The sequence below is a fragment of the Diabrotica virgifera genome, chromosome 8 (genome assembly GCF_917563875.1).
Source record: "Diabrotica virgifera virgifera chromosome 8, PGI_DIABVI_V3a".
Lineage (NCBI taxonomy): Eukaryota > Metazoa > Arthropoda > Insecta > Coleoptera > Chrysomelidae > Diabrotica > Diabrotica virgifera.
Genome location: NC_065450.1, coordinates 31,408,575 through 31,427,286, shown reverse-complemented (window position 1 = coordinate 31,427,286; position 18,712 = coordinate 31,408,575). Strand labels below are relative to the sequence as shown.

The following is an 18,712-nucleotide window of genomic DNA, read 5'->3' as shown; positions in this document are numbered from 1 at the left end:
TAATAAACAATTAATCTTTATTGAGTACTTTTTCAGATGTATATTTGCATACATATTTCAGCTTGTATAATATATGTATAAGTATATAATACTACACTAAAAAATGTACTTATAGGGGAGTCAATAGTTTTTGCTTACGGAAAAAATCAAACAAGATAGAACTTTTTGTAATTTCATTAAGAAATGTTTAATAAATAACATATCAAAAAGTTCTACTCCAGAAGTGGGTGCTTCATTTTTTATTAAACAAATGAACTGCGAAATTAGTTGTTTTTTAAATACCTACGAAAATATAAATCTCAGACAAAAAGTGACTTGACCATTGAAAAATTCAGAAAATTTTACACAAAAAACATTATGTAAAGATTTTTCTAAAATTAAATCTGTAGCTTCTATAATTTTTTATTTATAACGCTAAAGTCACCCTTCTCACAAACATCGGCGCACTGTATAGTAGCGTTCCCGGAAGCGGACGGTCGAGTTATTTTATTATAATTCTTTAAATATTTGATCAAATTAAATTTTACAAATTGGAAATGAAAGAAGAACAATAAAGCTATCTTATAGTTATAATAAAAAGAAATAAAATATATGGGCATAAGTACGATGTGGGCGGAAAGTGAGACACATGAATTTTGTTTAAAAATGATTTAAAAAATGTGTAACTAATACAATTTTACTTATATAACTCTCAAATTTGCACAACTTACCTCTCAAACATCTTACTAAATGAGGTTTTATTGAAAAAAATCTCAAAAATTTAATTCAAATGATACGACGTTTCAAAAAATGTAATTTTTGAAAACTAATTTGTTTTACAGAATTACTACCATTTTAAAAGGGTATTACTCAAATTTAAACAGATATATTACAATTTTTTAAAGCTTGAGATGTAATCTTTAAAAGGTACTAAATTATTTTATTTTAGACATGAAATAAACAACTTCTTTTTGAGACAATTAAGAAAGATAAAAAATGTAATACGAGAACCAAAAATTACCTGCTAAAAAATGTTTATACAAAGCGATCAAAGTAATACAAAAACCAAAAAATCTTAGTTAAAAAATGGTGTACAAAGTCATCAAAACTTTTTTCTGTACAACTTACCTAAAATACATTTAATGACAAGCTCAAAAAATAATATATGTTAAAAAAATGTTTTTTTGAGCTCTCGTTTGCATAACTTGGATCCTATTGATTACTTTTTTATTACCAGTTTTACGAAAAAAAGTTATTTATAAAATGCTCTGCATCGTATAGAATCTAAGATACAATCAAATATCAAATTTTATTCATTTTATACGAGGTATGTAAGACAATATGAATTTCGCTCAAGAGTAAAGTATGTACCTTTATATTTCACAATATTGAAAATTTTTATTAAGAAAAGTTGTTTGAAATTAAAAACTATGCTTCAATATTCAATTACATTCTTCTAATTGAAATATTGTGAACTATAAAGGTACTTAACTGTTAAGTGAAATTCATATTTTTTTACATACCTCGTATAAAATTGAAAACTTTGCTATTTAATGGTTGTATCTTAGATTTTAGACCAGATTTTTATCATAACTGGAATAAAATGATGTTGGGTATCCATTTATTTGAGAAAAATTTGCATTTTTTTTTTCAATTAGAAGGATCTAATTGCACATTAAAACATAGCTTTTAATTCCAAACAACTTTTCATAATAACAACTTTTGATATTCTGAAACAAAAAGCTACTTTACTCTTTAACGAAATTCATATTTTTGACATAACTCGTATAAAATTGATAAAATTTGATATCTGATGGTTGAGTGTTAGATTTTAGATTATGCAGAGCATTTTATGAAAAATAACTTTTTTTCGTTAAATTTATAATAAAAAAGTTTCCCATATGGTTCCTAGTTACGCAGACGTACTGTGTAAGAGCTCAAAACATTTTTTTTTTAATTTTCAAATTGTAATGCCATATTAGGATTCAGCATAATAAAAAACAAAATAGAAACATATTTGATCAAAGTCTTCTTCTTCTTCTTCTTTTTGTATAGACATGACTGTCTGTTTTTTCTGTACTTCTAGCTCTGTCCCATAGAATCTTACCATCGATTTTTCGAAGGGTTTTCATCTCCGCTGTTTCGAGCAATCTTTTTGTCCTCTCTGTGTCGGGTCGTGTTTCTGCCGCGTATGGCATTATTGGACCGATGACTGTTTTGTAAATTCTGCCTTTCATTTCTTTTCCGATATTTTTATTTCTCCATATTGTGTCATTCAGGCAACCTGCGGCTCTGTTTGCTCTATTTACCTGATCTTACACTTGTGTTTCGAGCCTTCCGTAGCTATATAGTGTGATGCCTAGGTATTTAAACTCACATCACTTATTTTATTATCTGACCTTCCAGCTCCAATTTACATCTTATTGGATCTGCTGTTATAACCATGCATTTTGTCTTTTTTGGGGAAATTAACATGTTAAATTTTCTGGCGGTTATGTTAACTTGATGCAGCATACGTTGTAAATCATCTTCACTTTGAGAGATTAGTATTGCATCGTCTGCATAGCAGACGATTTTTGATCAAAGTAAAATGATGAATTAAACGATATTTTTAAAATCATTTATATAAAACAATTGTTATTGTTTAAACAATTAGCGACAAAATCTGTGAGTAGAACTTTTTACTTTAAGATGTATATAAACTAACAAAAGGTTTTAGAAAAATATAAGCCTGTTTGAATTTTTTCGAAACAATGCATATTTTTGTTCTATATTGACTTCCCTATTAAAATATTATCGCTTTTTAATCAGTTTCACATGTAGATGTCATATATTTTTATTAAATTTCCTAATTAAAGCTATTGGCAGTGATTTTCATACATCTTCGTCCCCGGTAATTGGTATAGTAGAGTTATAATGTTCTCCTAAGCGGTATAAGTGTCTATGGTAGGTCAAAATCAGTTCTTGGCCTTTAAATTGTTCACCCTGTAGTGTGGGAGGACCCGCGGCCTGGATAACTTTAATAGGACAAGTAAGAATATTCGACAAAGCTCGCAGTTCTAACTGACCTCCCCATAACTTTGTCGTTGCAACGTCTTTACAATAATTCTCAAACTGTTCCTCGCTAACTACTTCAGATTCGTCTAATTCATTGCACATAAATGGTAGGAAGTCGTCTTTGTTCTGTCTCATGAAATCGGCTGTAACTTTTCTGGAAAAAAAAATTAAAACATTAATGAAAGTAAATGCAATATTATAGAAATACAATAATAGTAGCAGTATTCGTGCAGCATGCCCCAAACGTATCCTGAACTTACCCAGAGGGAGATCGCCTGCGCATTAGCTGTTCAGAGGGGAAAATTCGACCTTATCGAACGCCCAATTGTGTAATGTGCAGGCGTTCTCCCTCTGGGTAAGTTCAGGATGTGCTGCACGAATAGATCTAATAGTCAAAGAGTAGCTATGTTTTGTTTTTAAACCAGGAGGAGTAAACTAAAAAGACAGCTTCACATCCAAGAAAGTCACTAGAAAAATCACCAAATACATCTTTTTTGGTTGATCATGTCGGCATTCGACGGTAATCCTTATTAGTAGGTGATAGAGATATACTCTGGGCTAATTAGCAAAATACAAGGAAAAGTTATTTACCAGCAATTTTATTGCTGGAATCGAATATTATTATTGTATGTATTAATAATATAGGTATGCAAAGTCCGCAGATAGTGTGCTACTTTTTTTATAAACAAAATGGCGCCCGAAAATCGTGTTTTTTCCAATCTTTGCTCTATAACTCCAAAGATTTTAACTTTACACCAAAAACACCCAAATAAAAATTGACCGCAATTAAATTCTGCACAGAGACGTGTTTTTCCCGATTCAGTTCGACGAAAACTTTCCCCAGAAAAAGCGGGTTTTTCCAACAAAATCTTTAATTTTCAACGAAAATTTTAGATAAGTAGTTGTTAATCAATATCTAAATAACTTGGTAATGTAAAAGCCCTTTTCGTATAGAGTATAATTCCAGAAGCCCATGGAAATTGAATAAACAGTTTAGCAACAATTGAATTGTTAATTAAAAATTTACGGTCGCTATAATAACGACAATAATTATGATGCATAAGAATAACTATGATTTTTTCATAAAAAGGCACTATACCCATCTAATGTATTCTACAGAATTGAAATTGGACTATTTAAGCGGCCTCAGGAATATTTTAAAATTATAAACAATTTTTTGGCTTATAAACAAATAGAATATCTCGGGTAATATTAAACCAAATTAAATTGTGAAAACGGTATTCGAAATACAGCGGCAGGACACTTCTTCCAATATAAAAAACGTTTAATTATGACGAGTGGTTCCTGAGATACAATCAGTCAAAGTTGACCGGAATTTACGGCAAAGATATAAACAATAGGATCATAATTTTTAAACCATCACCTTTTTATTTTTTTCTCTTTCTCCACACTAATTTTCATATCTTTAAAATACTCATAACATATATTATTATAATAAAAACTATCGATAATACGTGTGAAAATTGCCAAAAATAGCAAAATTCCAATCAAAAATTAGGTTGGAGAAAATGTAACCCTCCAAGTTCAAAATCGGTATACGTTAAAAAAATGCATTTTTTCGGCTTCCCATAGAGCAATTTCCTTCATTCTTTTTTTGTTCCCTAATAACTCGAGTAGAGCCATCGAATTAACGCATTATTAAATGTCAAACTTGCTTTTGTTTTGTTATAATAGATTAATTTATTTATTACAACAGAAAACTACATATTTTTTCCAGTTGTAGGCTTTTTTTAGATAAACTTACTGCAAGTATACCTTTTAAAGTTAAAAACATAAATATTCTCATTTGAAAGCTGTATAATTATTTAAACAAATTAAAATTTTGTGTTATAATAAATAAATTAATTTATTATAACAAAACAAAAGCAAGTTTGACATTTAATAATGCGTTAGTTCGATGGCTCTACTCGAATTACTTGGGAACAAAAAAAGAATGAAGGAAATTGCTCCATGAGAAGCAGAGAAAATGCATTTTTTAACGTATACCGATTTTGAACTTTGAGGGTTACATTTTCTCCAACCTAATTTTTGATTGGAATTTTGCTATTTTTGGCAATTTTCACACGTATTATCGATAGTTTTTATTATAATAATATATGTTATGAGTATTTTAAGGATATGAAAATTGGTGTGGAGAAAGACGACAAAAATAAAATGGTGATGGTTTGAAAATTATGATCTTATTGTTTATATCTTTGCCGTAAATTCCGGTCAAATTTGACCGGTTATATCTCAGGAACTACTCATCATAATTAAACTTTTTTCTTTTAAAAGAAGCGTCCTGCCGCCGTTTTCGAACACCGTTTTTATAATTTAATTTAGTTTATTATTTCCCGAGATATTCTATTTGTTTATAAGCCAAAAAATTCTTTATAATTTTAAAATATTCCTGAGGCCGCTTAGATAGTCCAATTTCAATTCCGTAAAGTACATTAGATAGGTATAGTGTCTTTTTATGAAAAAATCATAGTTATTCTTATGCATCATAATTATTGTCGTTATTATGGCGACCGTAAATTTTTAATTAACAATTAAATTGTTGCTAAACTGTTCGTTAAATTTCCATGGGCTTCTGGAATTATAATCTACACGAAAATGGCTTTTACATTACCAAGTTATTTAATTATTGATTAACAATTACTTATCTAAAAGTTTAGTTGAAAATTAAAGATTTTGTTGGAAAAACCCGCTTTTCCCGGGGAAAGTTTTCATCAAAGTAAATCGGAAAAAACATGTCTCTATGCAGAATTTAATTGCCGTGAATTTTTATTTGAGTGTTTTTGGTGTAAAGTTAAAATATTTGGAGTTATAGAGCAAAAACTGAAAAAAACACGATTTTCGGGCGCCATTTTGTTTATAAAAAAAGTAGCACACTATCTGTGGACTTTGCATACCTATATTATTAATATATACAATCATAAGATTCGATTTCAGCAATAAAATTGCTGGTAAATAACTTTTCCCAAAAATGGCCTATTCTCCGATAATCAGCCCAGACTAATATGATAGTTAATAGTAGGGGAGGCAAGCATGCTAAATTTGCAGTTACTCGAGCGGTATTGGGACCTATTGTGTTGTGAATATTAGGTCCTAAAACCAAAAAAAGTTAAATTAAGTTTTCCATTTTAATGGGGACTTCCCATTTTTTTAATTTAATTTTCCATTTCCAACAATTGTTTTTTCTGATTATAGCGCCATCTATCCTTAATTCGAAAAAAATGTCTTGAATAAAAGTTATTTATAAGATTTGAATGTAACCCCCACCCCACCTAGGGTGGTCGTGTTTGATGTCATTCGATAGATTTTTAAAAAATATTGAAACACGTATTTTTCAGTTTTTTGATCTGATGTTCATTTCGCAAAATATCGCTGGGTTCCTATTTAAAATTTTAAAGTTACTCCGACCCCTCTCCGTGGGGGGTCGGGGTAACTTTACAACTTTACAAATTCTTTATTCAAATAGAAATCCTACTAACAATAAATATAAAAATTTGCTTAATTAAATGTAATATACAATGTACAATACATGTACATGCAATATTGGGACCGTGCAAGTTCGGCAAAGCGACCCCTATTTCTACGCTCTGTACTATTATTCGCACTTTTAATTATATTGGCCAATTATATTAGTCCTGGTTACTGGATAATTGTCAAGGCCATAGTCCAAAAAAATAATAAGAAAAAATAAGATTCAGGTTATGTTATGAAAACATCAACAATTGTATGTAGTAAATAAAATTAGTTATTAAAATGCAGTACTACAAGCAAAATACAATTAATTAAATTTACCTTTATATAATAATTGCATATCATATCAATATTGTGGAGCAATATATAATTTTTCTGCTTCATTGACAGAAGGTATGAAATATACGTCAATTTGACAATTTCAATTGACAATATGAATTATTTAAGATAGTTGCAATATTTCTCCGCGACTCGCGCAGGGTCGTTTCTCGTTTCCCTTTCCAAGTACTTGCACACCGCGAATACAATACCATTGTTTATATAGGGATAGTTGGTCAGCCCAATAGGAAAATTTGTTTGATTCAAATTGAGACAGTCACCAGATGTCCCCACAATTTTTGTCAGGTTCGCAACGTCAAAATGCATAGACACCAAGTTGGATACGATCCTATTCATAACACCCCAACTTGCATACATATTAAGAAAAATAAATATACAGCGTGTCTACTTGAGTTGGAAACATATGGGAAACTTTTTTATTATTAATTTTACGAAAAAAAGTTATTCTTTATAAAAAGTTCTGCATGCCCCAAAACCTAAGATTCAATTATCAGATATCAAATTTTCTCAATATTATACGAGGTATGTCAAAAAATATGAATTTCGGCTAAGGGTAAAGTACCTTTATTTCTCTCAATATCGAAAATTCTTATTATGAAAAGTTGTTTGGAAATAAAAACCAAGCTCAAATATGTAATTACATGCTTCTAATTGGAAAAAAATATTTTCCAAATTTTTCTCAAATTTATTGATACTAACTTCGTTTTTATTCATTACACATACGATAACTCTTTTATTATTACTTTTACGAAAAAAAAGGTATTCTTTATAAAAATCTCTGTATGTCCTAAGACCGAAGATTCAACCAACAAATTTGACATTTTATTAATTTTATACGAGTTATGTCAAAAAATATGAATTTCACTCAAGAGTAAAGTACCTTTATTTTTCACAATATTGAAAACGGTTATTAAAAAAGTTGTTTAGAATTAAAAACTATGTGTCAATATGCAATTACATCCTTCTAATTGAAATACAGTGAAATATAAAGGTGCTATAATATTGAGCAAATTTCATATTTTTTGACACACCTCGTATAAAATTAATAAAAGTTGATATATCATGGTTGTGTCTTAGATTTTAGACCATGCAAAGTTTTTTATGAAGAATAACTTTTTTTCGTAAAATGAATAATAAACGAGTTATGATATTTGTAATAATTAAAAACGATGTTGGGTATCCATAAATTTGAGAAAAATATTTTTTTTTTCAATAAGAAGCATGTAATTGCATATTTCATCTTAGTTTTTAATTCCAAACAACTTTTTATCATAAGAATTTTCGATATTGAGAGAAATAAAGGTACTTTACCCTTAGCCGAAATTCATATTTTTTGACATACCTCGTATAATATTGAGAAAATTTGATATCTGATAATTGAATCTTAGGTTTTGGGGCATGCAGAACTTTTTATAAAGAATAACTTTTTTTCGTAAAATTAATAATAAAAAAGTTTCCCATATGTTTCCAACTCAAGTAGACACGCTGTATATGAAAGAATATATTTAGAAATTGAATTAATGATGTGCTACTATACATTATATATACAGGGTGTCCAGAAACTCTACCGACAAACGAAGACAGGAGATTCTTCAGATAATTTTAAGATAATTTAACCCAACTCACTTAGTCCGAAAATGCTTCCTAAGGGAGCTAGAGCTCTTTGAAGATGGTGTCTTGTAATTAGTTTTTCTTAAATACCTCCAGAAAGCTTCTATTTAGAAAAACAAAAATTGGTACGCGTATTTATCTTCAAGATATAAATCTAATCCATCTGTTGCAAATTTCTAGTACCGATCATAGGCGTCCGTTTTAGGTAGGGCAACGGTTATTTTATCGCATAACTTTTTTTTTCTTAACTTTTATGCATTTCTGACACTGGATTATTAAATTGTCAAGTATTCTAGTACTAAAAGGTACTCTTGTTTTAAATCGGTAGGACACACCGTTTTCTAGAAAAATCGATTTGAAAATTTTTCGCTTTATGAATTAAAAAAAAAAAATTAAAAAAAAAACTGTTTAGAAAGACGAAAACTGGTACATTTATTTATATTCCAGAGATAAATCGATTTCATTAATTGCGAATTTCTTTCTAGTACCGGTCATAGGCGTCCGTTTTGGGTAGGTCAACTGTTATTTTATAGCATACCTTTCTTGTCTTGAATTTTTGAGCATTTTTGACACTAGATTATTAAATTATGAGGTATTCGAGTACTAAAAGTTACTCTTACTTTATGTTGGCAAAAAACTTCGTTTTTGTTGAAAAGTTCTTTCAATTTTTTTTTCAAATTCCAAAAACAAAAAACTTTCAAATCCATTTTTCTAGAAAACAGTGTGTCCTACCGACTTAAAACAAGAGTACCTTTTAGCACTAGATTACCTCACAATTTAATAATCCAGTGTCAGAAATGCATAAAAGTTAAGGACACAAAAGTTACGCGATAAAATACCCGTTTCTCTACCCAAAACGGACGCCTATGACTGGTACTAGAAATTTGCAATTGATGGAATCGATTCATCTCTGAAAAGTAAATATGCATACCAATTTTCGTTTTTCTAAATAGAAGCGTTATAGAGGTATTTAAGAAAAACTAATTTCATGACGTTATCTTCAACGAGCTCTAGCTCCCTTAAGAAGCATTTTCGGACTAGATGAATTGGGCTGAATTATCTTAAAATTATCTAAGGAATCTCCTGTCTTCGTTTGTCGGTAGAGTTTCTGGACACCCTGTATAATAGCATGATATCATTAATTCAATTTCTAAATATATTCTTTCATATATATTTATTTTTCTTAATATGTATGCGAGTTGGGGTGTTATGAATAGGATCATATTCAATTTGGTGTCTATGCATTTTGACATTGCAAACCTGACAGAAATTGTGGGGACATCTGGTGACTGTCTCAATTTGAATCAAACAAATTTTCCTATTGGGCTGACCAACTATCTCCCTATATAAACAATGACAATACATACAGACTTATTAAAAATGATTTTTTAACCAGGTAAAATATATGTTTTTAGTAATTTTTTAAAACTTGGAACTGTCACTGCATTCTTAACACTGGGAGGAAGGTGGTTAAATTCATTCATACATTTTTAAAACAAGGATGTCATTGTACTATGTTTATTAGTTTTTTTAATGTCAAAATCTTCAATATTTCTTGTGGTATATGAATGAACTTGACCCCTCAATGTAACATATTCATTAAAATATGCAGGCAACATTCCTTTTTTTTTTAATTTAAAAATGAAAACCATAATAAGGTAGTAAAGCCCTTTTAGGGTAGTAAGGTAGTAAAGGTAGTAGGTAGTAGGTAGTAAAGGTATTTTTGAAATTTACACTGTTCTGGGATGAAAATCACAGATCCTGCACTTAAAAAAGGGATGAAAACCCAGTGGTATACTTTGAATTTTCGGCAAAATGTTTTTTTCTGGTAAAATTTTGAATTTGAATTCGGAAATTATGTGAATTGCGAGAGCTCGAAGTAGAAAAAAAATATTGAAATACGACTTAATTTTAATTAATACCATTATTTATTCAAATTGGTAAAATGTTAACATCTCAGTGTTTTGTCCGACATATAATTCATGACAAATAATAAAATAATGAATAAATAATAAAAAATCCACAAAAATACAGTGGGTGATCATATTATTAGAGCCACCTAGTAAAATTCAATGTTTTAGAGGAAGGGTATATAATTGAGCTATATTATATATTAATGAATTAGTTTCCATTTGGCTGTCTTGTTACACTTTATGAAAGTGCAATAAACAGTCTGACAATAGTGGCAACACGCATGTGTGACAATGCGTGACTCAGATGCCATTGTTTGTCAGTGCTGCCCAGCCTAGCTTGCAACTCATGTGCCTATTATTTTGTATTCTTGGTGTTTGGAGTTAGAATAAACTTTGCGCCTTTCCATTGCTCTCTAATAATATTCTGACAGGCCTATATTATTTTTTGTGAATTTAATAAAAATTTAGCGTTCGTTACACTAGTGGTACCAGAACATCATGGGAAATCCAAAGACATCTCACCAAGAAAAATAGCAGAAATAAAAACTTTAATATTCAATACTAATCACTCCAACAGAAACATAGCATCCATTTTTGTAAAGTTTCAAAGGCAACGTGGACTGTATAAAGAAAAAACTTACATACCATTATTAAACAAAAGTAAAATTTTCTGAGGTGGCTCTAATAATATGATCACCCACTATACATACCTTTAATCAACGAAGTAAAAAAATAGAAAATATTTGCTAAAAAATAACTTACTAAAACTAAAGTAATTGTTCAAAATGACCGCTACCTTGTTGAAGGCAAAACCTTGATCGTTTTGTAAAATTTGTCTGGCTTACTTCCTAATCACGTGTGTGTTATTTTTTATTTCCACAACAAATGACAATCACTGTATCTAATCAAGAAAAGATCCTGTCATTTTTGCTGCACACTCAGTCAATAAAGTTTAAAAATGTTAAGGCATATTCATTTTTTCAGACATAACCAATTAGTTCAATGACCATTTTCAGTGGTCATTTTGAATAATTACTTTAGTTTTGAATTTTTTCTGCAAAGTTTTGTTTTAATTTTTAGACACTTTGTTGATTAATTATAGTGATGTATTTTTTATGGACTCTTCATTATTTATTTTATTTAAAGATGAATATTCACTATAAACTATTCGTTGCGCATAATAAAGAAAACACTTCAAATGTGTGCTCTTGGGCACCCCATCCGTGGACACACTGTATGATCTGTAAGTTTGACCAGTTTAAAGTGCTTATTTTTGAAAAAATTTGGTTTTATAGTAACAAAAAATTTGTTAAAAAAGTTTTGGAAAAATTTCTTTTTTTCAAAATAACTTAAAAAGTATTAGTGATATGAAAAATCTCAAAGAGTAAAAAAATGTAGGTTGTGCTGTTATAAATATGCTAGTTTCATTCTGTTTCTTTGTAAGACAAAAATTGGTTAAGATATGGCTGTTCAAAGGCTGCATACACTAGTGATTAGTGACTCGTTTAAGCCCTTTCAACTATAACCCTTTCTAAAATAAGCACTTTAAACCAGTGAAACTGACAGATCATATAAAAAATAGATAAGTAAAGTAAATTGCTGGTAAAGACGTAAAGATTAATTTCATTTGGGGAGCTAAACACTAAGAGATTTTTATGATTTTTTTACCAAAAAAAAGGGGGCCATCTTTATTTTGAGGGTAACTTGCTTACTTTTAACGCTAGAAACTTATATAAACAATTAAGTAAAATAAGGCTTTTTTTAAACACTTTAAAAAAGTTTAAATGGGTTTTTCCCCAAAAGTGCTTCTTTTCTTGGTAATTTCACGATGAAATATTCGATTTGGAATTGGACGAATAAAAATTTATACTTCATGAGCTATAAATTTGCTGTTGCTGGATCTATAGACTTCACGAATACACAACTCTTTTTTTTTTTCTAAGCTACATTTTTGCTAATTGTATTTACTTTTTGAGTTATTTGCAAAAAACCGTCTACAAACGTAGTTTTTTGTCAAAAATAAACATTATCTATTGCAAATAGGTAACTCGAAAAGTATTGACTAACATAAAAAACTCTATAGAACAAAAGTTGCTTATAATCAGTCAATTTATCCATTTCCGGTCTTATCTTGAACATATGTATTTCACCGAGAAGGGGCGACTGTCCCCCCAAGTAAAAGCAACCAACGGCACAAATTCAACTATGAAGTGGAGGGTAAGTAGAACCTAAATCCAAATTTTCATGCAATTCGAAGTTGCCCCTGAAAATTACACGGTATCGCCGTATTTCCCGTTCATTTACTAGGCTAAAATGGATCTGGATGATGTACAAGACTTGTGAACTTCACAAATTGGAGGAGGAAGGCAATGGACAAGAAGGGGTCGAGAAGAATGGTCAATCAAGCTATGGGCCTGCTAAGCTTGACATGATAATTATTATTTACTATGCATGCAAATATTTTAAATTAATTTCGAAGTAGTACCTTAGGTCATTCACTGATTTAGTTGGTCTTCCAGTAACTTGCAACTGATGATTTACAGCTAAATAAAGGCAGTTTCCGTCTGCAGGAATATTGTGAAGTTTTAAATTCATCGTTTTAAGCACTTGTTTAATAGCATTTGTTTCAACAATTCTGGGCCCCTCTTTATTTTTCTCAGCCTGCTCTAAAATTCGTTTTTCCCTTTCCTTTGCTTCGAGTTCTTTTTTATTTCGTCGTTTCTGCGCTCGAGATATACGTGTACTATTAATTCCATTCTCTACTGTTTGATCTTCAGTCATTTCACTTTCATCTTCACCATTTTCCGTACTAATATTGAGCTGTTCTGAGCATATATTACTTTCACCAAGTTCTTTTCTGTGTTTTTCGTCTAGTTCTAATTCTAGTTTTGCGATTTCTTCAGTTATTTCTTTCTTTTTCTTTTTATCACCTTTAGGAACTGTTTTCTTTAGTGCCTGTATTTTAGATTGTAAGTCTTTTTTCTCTTGTCTGTGCTTTTTTAGTAAGTCTTCTTCAGTTATATCTGCCGATTCCATTTTTGAATTTGGTATTTTTAATAATCTTTCCTATAAAAATAAAGACACTTTTTTAACAGCTCCTACGTCAATACCTGTTACAATGACGGTTGACAAAATGTTAGGTTATAAAATAAAAAGCAAAATGAATTTTGATTACAGGACTACCAACAAAAATGTAATGCTGATCGAATTTTATTAGATGAGAAATTTCATATACACCCAAATCGTAGATAATAGCAACTTCATCGAAAAACCCAACTCATCAACTGCACATTTCACATACAGTTATTCATATTAATGCAAGTTGATGTGTATATGAATAGGGTCGTATACGATTAGCTACGTCCTCGTTTTGAGTCTATGTGAGTTGGTATTCGAGGGTAGAAGTAGAACCCGAATGTAAAGCCTGTTGAATAAGTTGGCAATCTAATATACCTGTCACTGTCAAAGTCAATATTAATTTGCATCATATTTTTAGGTTACAAAAAAAGTTCCAAGTCCATTTTTTCAGGTCAAAGTCCAGGTTTAATTTTATAGAAAATCTTATTTGTAAATTTGTAATTGGGGTCCAAGGGTTTGTGTTTGATACATTAAGTAAATACAGTTGAAATGTCTACCATACGTTTTTTGGGGGCACTTTCTAGAACGTCCAAAAATTATATTCAAGCATACAATCTATGTAAGCAAAATTTTAATCTTAATTTTTTTAATACCGGTCTTCAACTTTGATTAATATTATTAATTGGAATAATATTTTTATTTAAATATATTATTTCTTTTAGGTCAAACGAGATGTATGTCTTCTTTGGAACTTAAACATTTCAAATTGAAAGTTGTTGATAATGTGGGAGTTATAACTATAGATTCTCCAGGAGTTAAGGTATGTTAATTTTTGATTTGATCCTATTATTGACTTTCGTATTCAACCATATTCAAACTATTTGACCTTATAAAAATCAGTTTGTGTAACTTTTAAATCTTGTTGTCCATGGTTTTCCAAATTTGGAAACTGGCAGATGTCAGTATTCTTTCATTTTTATTATTAATATGCCATAGTTAACATGAATCCTCTCACTGTTGGTAGTTTAATAAACATAAAAAGAAGAGATGGCAGAATTCAGGAAGCAATAGTATCATGTATTGATCAAGAACTAAATTGTGCCAAAGTGGAGTGGCTAGAAAATGGAGAGTCCAAAGGCAAGGATGTACATTTTGCTAACATTATGTCACTGAATCCAAACATACAGATACCCAAGACATCTACTGCAACAAGAGAAAAGTTTACTACAAGTAAAAAGGTTGATGACAATTTTCTAAACTCAAGTAAAAGAAAATTTTCAGCTTATAGTAAAGACTCCAGGGTCCATTCTGCCAAACCAAGGTTAATATATAATAGTATTATAAACTCTAGACAAGCCAGTGAAGTATCAGTTGATAGTAAACTAATAAATAACAAAACTACCCGATCTGCTATAGAGTATAACGGCAAAGTCAAAGAAAGTGCTACTGTTAAAAAACTAAGTAAGCTTGAGAAAGACCGCATAGAAAGAAGAAAGAAGCATGCTGAAGTGAAAGCAGAAAAGGAAGCAATAGTGAAAAAGAATCAGCATAATCCCCACTGGGAACTAGGTAATATGATTATAGAATACAGGAATAAAATTGAATTCAAACCTTTATCATCTAAAGATAACAATATCGAAGATCATTTAATCACTGTTGCTGTTAGGAAGAGGCCTTTAAATGGTAGTGATTTAACGAAGAAGGAAATTGACATTGTAACCATTCCAAATAAAAACCAACTTATAATTCATGAGCCAAAATTTAAGGTAGATCTTACTAGATATCTTGACAACCATGTCTTTACATTTGATTATGCTTTCAATGAAAACTGCTCAAATTTTATGGTTTATAAATACACTGCCCAACCACTTGTTAAGACAGTATTTGAAGGAGGTTTTGCTACATGTTTCGCATATGGTCAAACTGGGTCTGGAAAGACATATACAATGAGTGGCAATTTAACAGATGCCAATCAAAAAGGTATTTATGCATTAACTGCAGCTGATATTTTTAGAGACATAAATTCAACCAAGTATAGAAATTTGGGCTTAAGTGTGTCTTGTAGTTTCTTTGAAATATATGTCAAAAAAATCTCAGACTTATTAAATAACAAAAGAACACTTAAAATATTAGAAGATGGCAAACAACAAGTTCAAGTAGTAGGATTAACAGAACATAGTGTTTCTTCTGTGCAAGAAGTGTTACAATTAATTAAAATAGGGAACGAAGTGAGAGCTTCTGGACAAACATCAGCAAATGCCAATTCTTCCCGATCCCACGCAATATTCCAGATTTATTTAAGAAGAAACTCTAATTTGAAAAAAATTTATGGTAAATTTTCTTTAATAGATCTTGCAGGGAACGAACGTGGTGCAGACACATTTTCTTCTTCAAAATTGACTAGATTGGAAGGTTCTGAAATAAACCAATCATTACTTTCACTTAAAGAGTGTATAAGAGCATTAGGCAGAAAAGGGGCACATCTTCCTTTCAGAGCTTCTAAACTAACACAAGTTCTGAGGGATTCGTTTGTTGGCATCAACTCAAAAACGTGCATGATTGCTATGGTTTCCCCAGATGTTAGTTCATGTGAAAATACTTTAAATACACTTAGATATGCAGATAGAGTCAAGGAACTAGGTGGAGATACAATTACACCTAAACCAACAGTGACCATTGACTATAACTCTAATTCCACCAGCTTAAACAATATGGATACCTTACACGTGCCTGTCCAACACTCTACCCCCAGCATTGTTAATCAGACAAAAATGAAGAATGAAGTACATAATCTTCAAAAAGAGTTTGTTGAAAAGGTTCAAGAAATTGTCAAGTCATCAAATAGCAATTTGGACAATTATACTCATACTTTTAACAATGTTATTGATGATGTTATAACTTTTTTAAATGAAGCGAAAATATAAATATATTTATGTTACTATTTTTAAAGTTTTACTTGAATATAATAATTTTCTGATGTCGACCCTACCAATGAAAACTATCGTAAATAAAAATTGTGAAAAGTGATGTTCTTTAATTTTTTAATTACAGTTACTATATTTCTCATTTTTTCACCTAGTAAATATGTGAACAAATAGAATATTGTGTATCAATATAAATTTTATAAAGATTTTGGATTTTGGTTCCTGAATGAGTATAAAAGTGAAAAGTTCTATCGTTGGTGTTACTAATACCTTCTGCGGCAAACCAAAGCATATTGTTGAAAATGAAAAGTGAAAATATCACTTTTTAACAATTTTTTATTAGTCTTTCAGATGGCAAACAAAATCTTTGTTTAAAATATCGCTAATGTAATTTTCTTCTTCTTGTTTCCTTGTGAGTTTAGGTTATCCTTGTTTTATCTAACTGTAGCAACTGTATCTCTTTTTTTTTAGTTTGGCATATTCTAAGTACATTCCGTACATTACAGATATATTTAAACCTTTTAAATCTTTAAATACATTCGTTTTGAGTTCTTCCTTGTAGAATGAGACTGTAAGTGGTATAAAAGTGGAAACAATTTTATGTGCTCCACAATGTTATCTATTACACCCTTCGGAATTTTGTGCAGCCTAGTAGTGTGTTTCTCTCTTTTCTTCTATGTTACATGTCTCTTCTATGTTACCAACGTCACTAATTTTTTGCAATGAAGTACTAGGCAAAAGTTTCAGAAATTGCAAGAGTATTCAAAGACATAGTTTTCATGATTATTCAAAGACATGTCTGACATATTTGGTGATCACAATTTGACTTTAAACTTATGATACACATATGACATATTTTACGTTAATATGAATATTTATTTACTATTTTTGATAAAATTTGTTATACAAACAATAAGTGTGTGAGGAGAAAGTCAGGGACTAGTCCACAACCCACGACAAGTGAAGCATGCACACTTTAAAATAATATAGGTAAATAATATCGTTGATAGATAAATGTACAAGGTATCTTTACTATTAATTAATATTATTAGTTATTAATATTAATTAGTAATTATAAATACTGGTGTATATCCTGGTAAAGTAGATCCCAAACCCTTTTTTTCGTGCGCCATTAATTTTGACTTCATATCGGATTATGATGCCCGAATATATGAATGACAAAAAATATTTATATTTACGTAGTTGACAAATTTCTTACCTAGAAATTACAATTGTCATTTTACCATATGATCGATTATTTTTGTGTCAAATTATCTTACTCGCCTCATTGATTGGTTATCTATTTAGAGTATTGTAATCGCCAACCAACTATACATCTATAAGTATAAATCCATTTTAATATGCAAATACCTGTCAAGGACTACATAATTTTCTAAGTTCAATGTATAATAATTACAGAGGTACATTTTTTTTTTGTCGCTTCCAATGCTTTAGAGAGGATTCGATAATCTGTGACGCACTGAAAAAAGGGTTTGGGATGGGCTATACTGGTTTTTGTAAAAATGGTATATCCGTAAAATAAAAAAATAAATGCTTAAAATTTATCAATAAACGATAATACGTTAAATAAATACATAATATAATAAATAATTAAAGTGTGCATGCGTTGTGGTGGACTTAAAATTCATTGACAGGGTCGGCAAATGAACCCACTGCTACGGGTGCTGGCATAGTTTTGTGTATCCATGGTCACACAAGGAGCGAATAGTAACTCCATAATACTGCTTTCTTTGTGGTAATGTGCAGAGTAGATTGAGATACGATATTTACATTAATGCACATTGTGTTGCCTACATTAAGATATGAGTTGTTATAGTATTCTCTAGACGAAACTATCGGTATTATGAGATTTGTTTATGATAATTACTCAAATATGAAAAAAAAAACTGAGTTATGATAGTTTGCATTGGGAGGTTCGATATGTGCTTTTATTAAAAATTACTTACTTATTGATATAAAAATTTGGAAAAGATGATATTGTTAACATACGATTTCAAATGTATAAAATTATTGTGATTTCTTTTTAATTGGACTAATACTGCTGTAAAATGTTTAAATGGCTTGAATATAGCATGACATGTAATGCTATCCCACTTGTGAGACATAGTATTAAATAAATTGAAGACAAAATATTGTGTAGATTATTTTTGGCAAAATGCAAAAATCACAATCCACACTTAGGTCATATGAACATTGCTTTATTCTGTTTTCCCTATTAGTATATTTCAACCAGACAACATTCCAGCTGAACTCTTAAAAATGACACAAGAAGACTACATCAGTGTTCTTCAGTGGACGAAC

The 18,712-nt window shown here is 30.0% G+C and overlaps 3 protein-coding genes across 3 annotated transcripts in view; 2 read left to right on the top strand and 1 right to left on the bottom strand.

Annotated features, from left to right (window-relative positions):
- Window positions 1-13,527, bottom strand: LOC126890445 (deubiquitinase OTUD6B-like). Its single transcript, XM_050659389.1, has 2 exons — window positions 12,874-13,527; window positions 1-3,190 (listed from the first exon to the last, which is right to left on the bottom strand). The coding sequence occupies exons 1-2, from the start codon at window positions 13,422-13,424 to the stop codon at window positions 2,854-2,856; spliced, it is 888 nt and encodes a 295-aa protein (XP_050515346.1). The 5' UTR covers window positions 13,425-13,527; the 3' UTR covers window positions 1-2,853.
- A 303-nt stretch (window positions 13,528-13,830) lies between these two features.
- Window positions 13,831-18,712, top strand: part of LOC126890443 (trifunctional enzyme subunit alpha, mitochondrial) — a 59,143-nt gene continuing 54,261 nt past the window's right edge. Inside the window, exons 1-2 of the mRNA XM_050659387.1 lie at window positions 13,831-14,085; window positions 14,189-14,286. Coding sequence (XP_050515344.1) covers window positions 14,016-14,085; window positions 14,189-14,286 — 168 coding nt within the window. The 5' untranslated portion in view covers window positions 13,831-14,015. The remainder of the gene's footprint in view (window positions 14,086-14,188; window positions 14,287-18,712) is intronic.
- On the top strand, window positions 14,368-16,407 carry LOC126890444 (kinesin-like protein Klp10A). Its single transcript, XM_050659388.1, has one exon. It carries the CDS (start codon window positions 14,468-14,470, stop codon window positions 16,388-16,390), a length of 1,923 nt encoding a protein of 640 aa, XP_050515345.1. The 5' UTR covers window positions 14,368-14,467; the 3' UTR covers window positions 16,391-16,407.

Bases quoted from the DNA above. Each gene is read 5' to 3' on its own strand.
- LOC126890445 (XM_050659389.1), bottom strand. From the start codon at position 13,424: ATGGAATCGGCAGATATAACTGAAGAAGACTTACTAAAAAAGCACAGA. The intron at 3,191-12,873 runs GTACTACTTCGA...TTTTTTTTCCAG, and splicing joins AAATCAGTGAATGACCTAAG to AAAAGTTACAGCCGATTTCA.
- LOC126890444 (XM_050659388.1), top strand. From the start codon at position 14,468: ATGAATCCTCTCACTGTTGGTAGTTTAATAAACATAAAAAGAAGAGAT.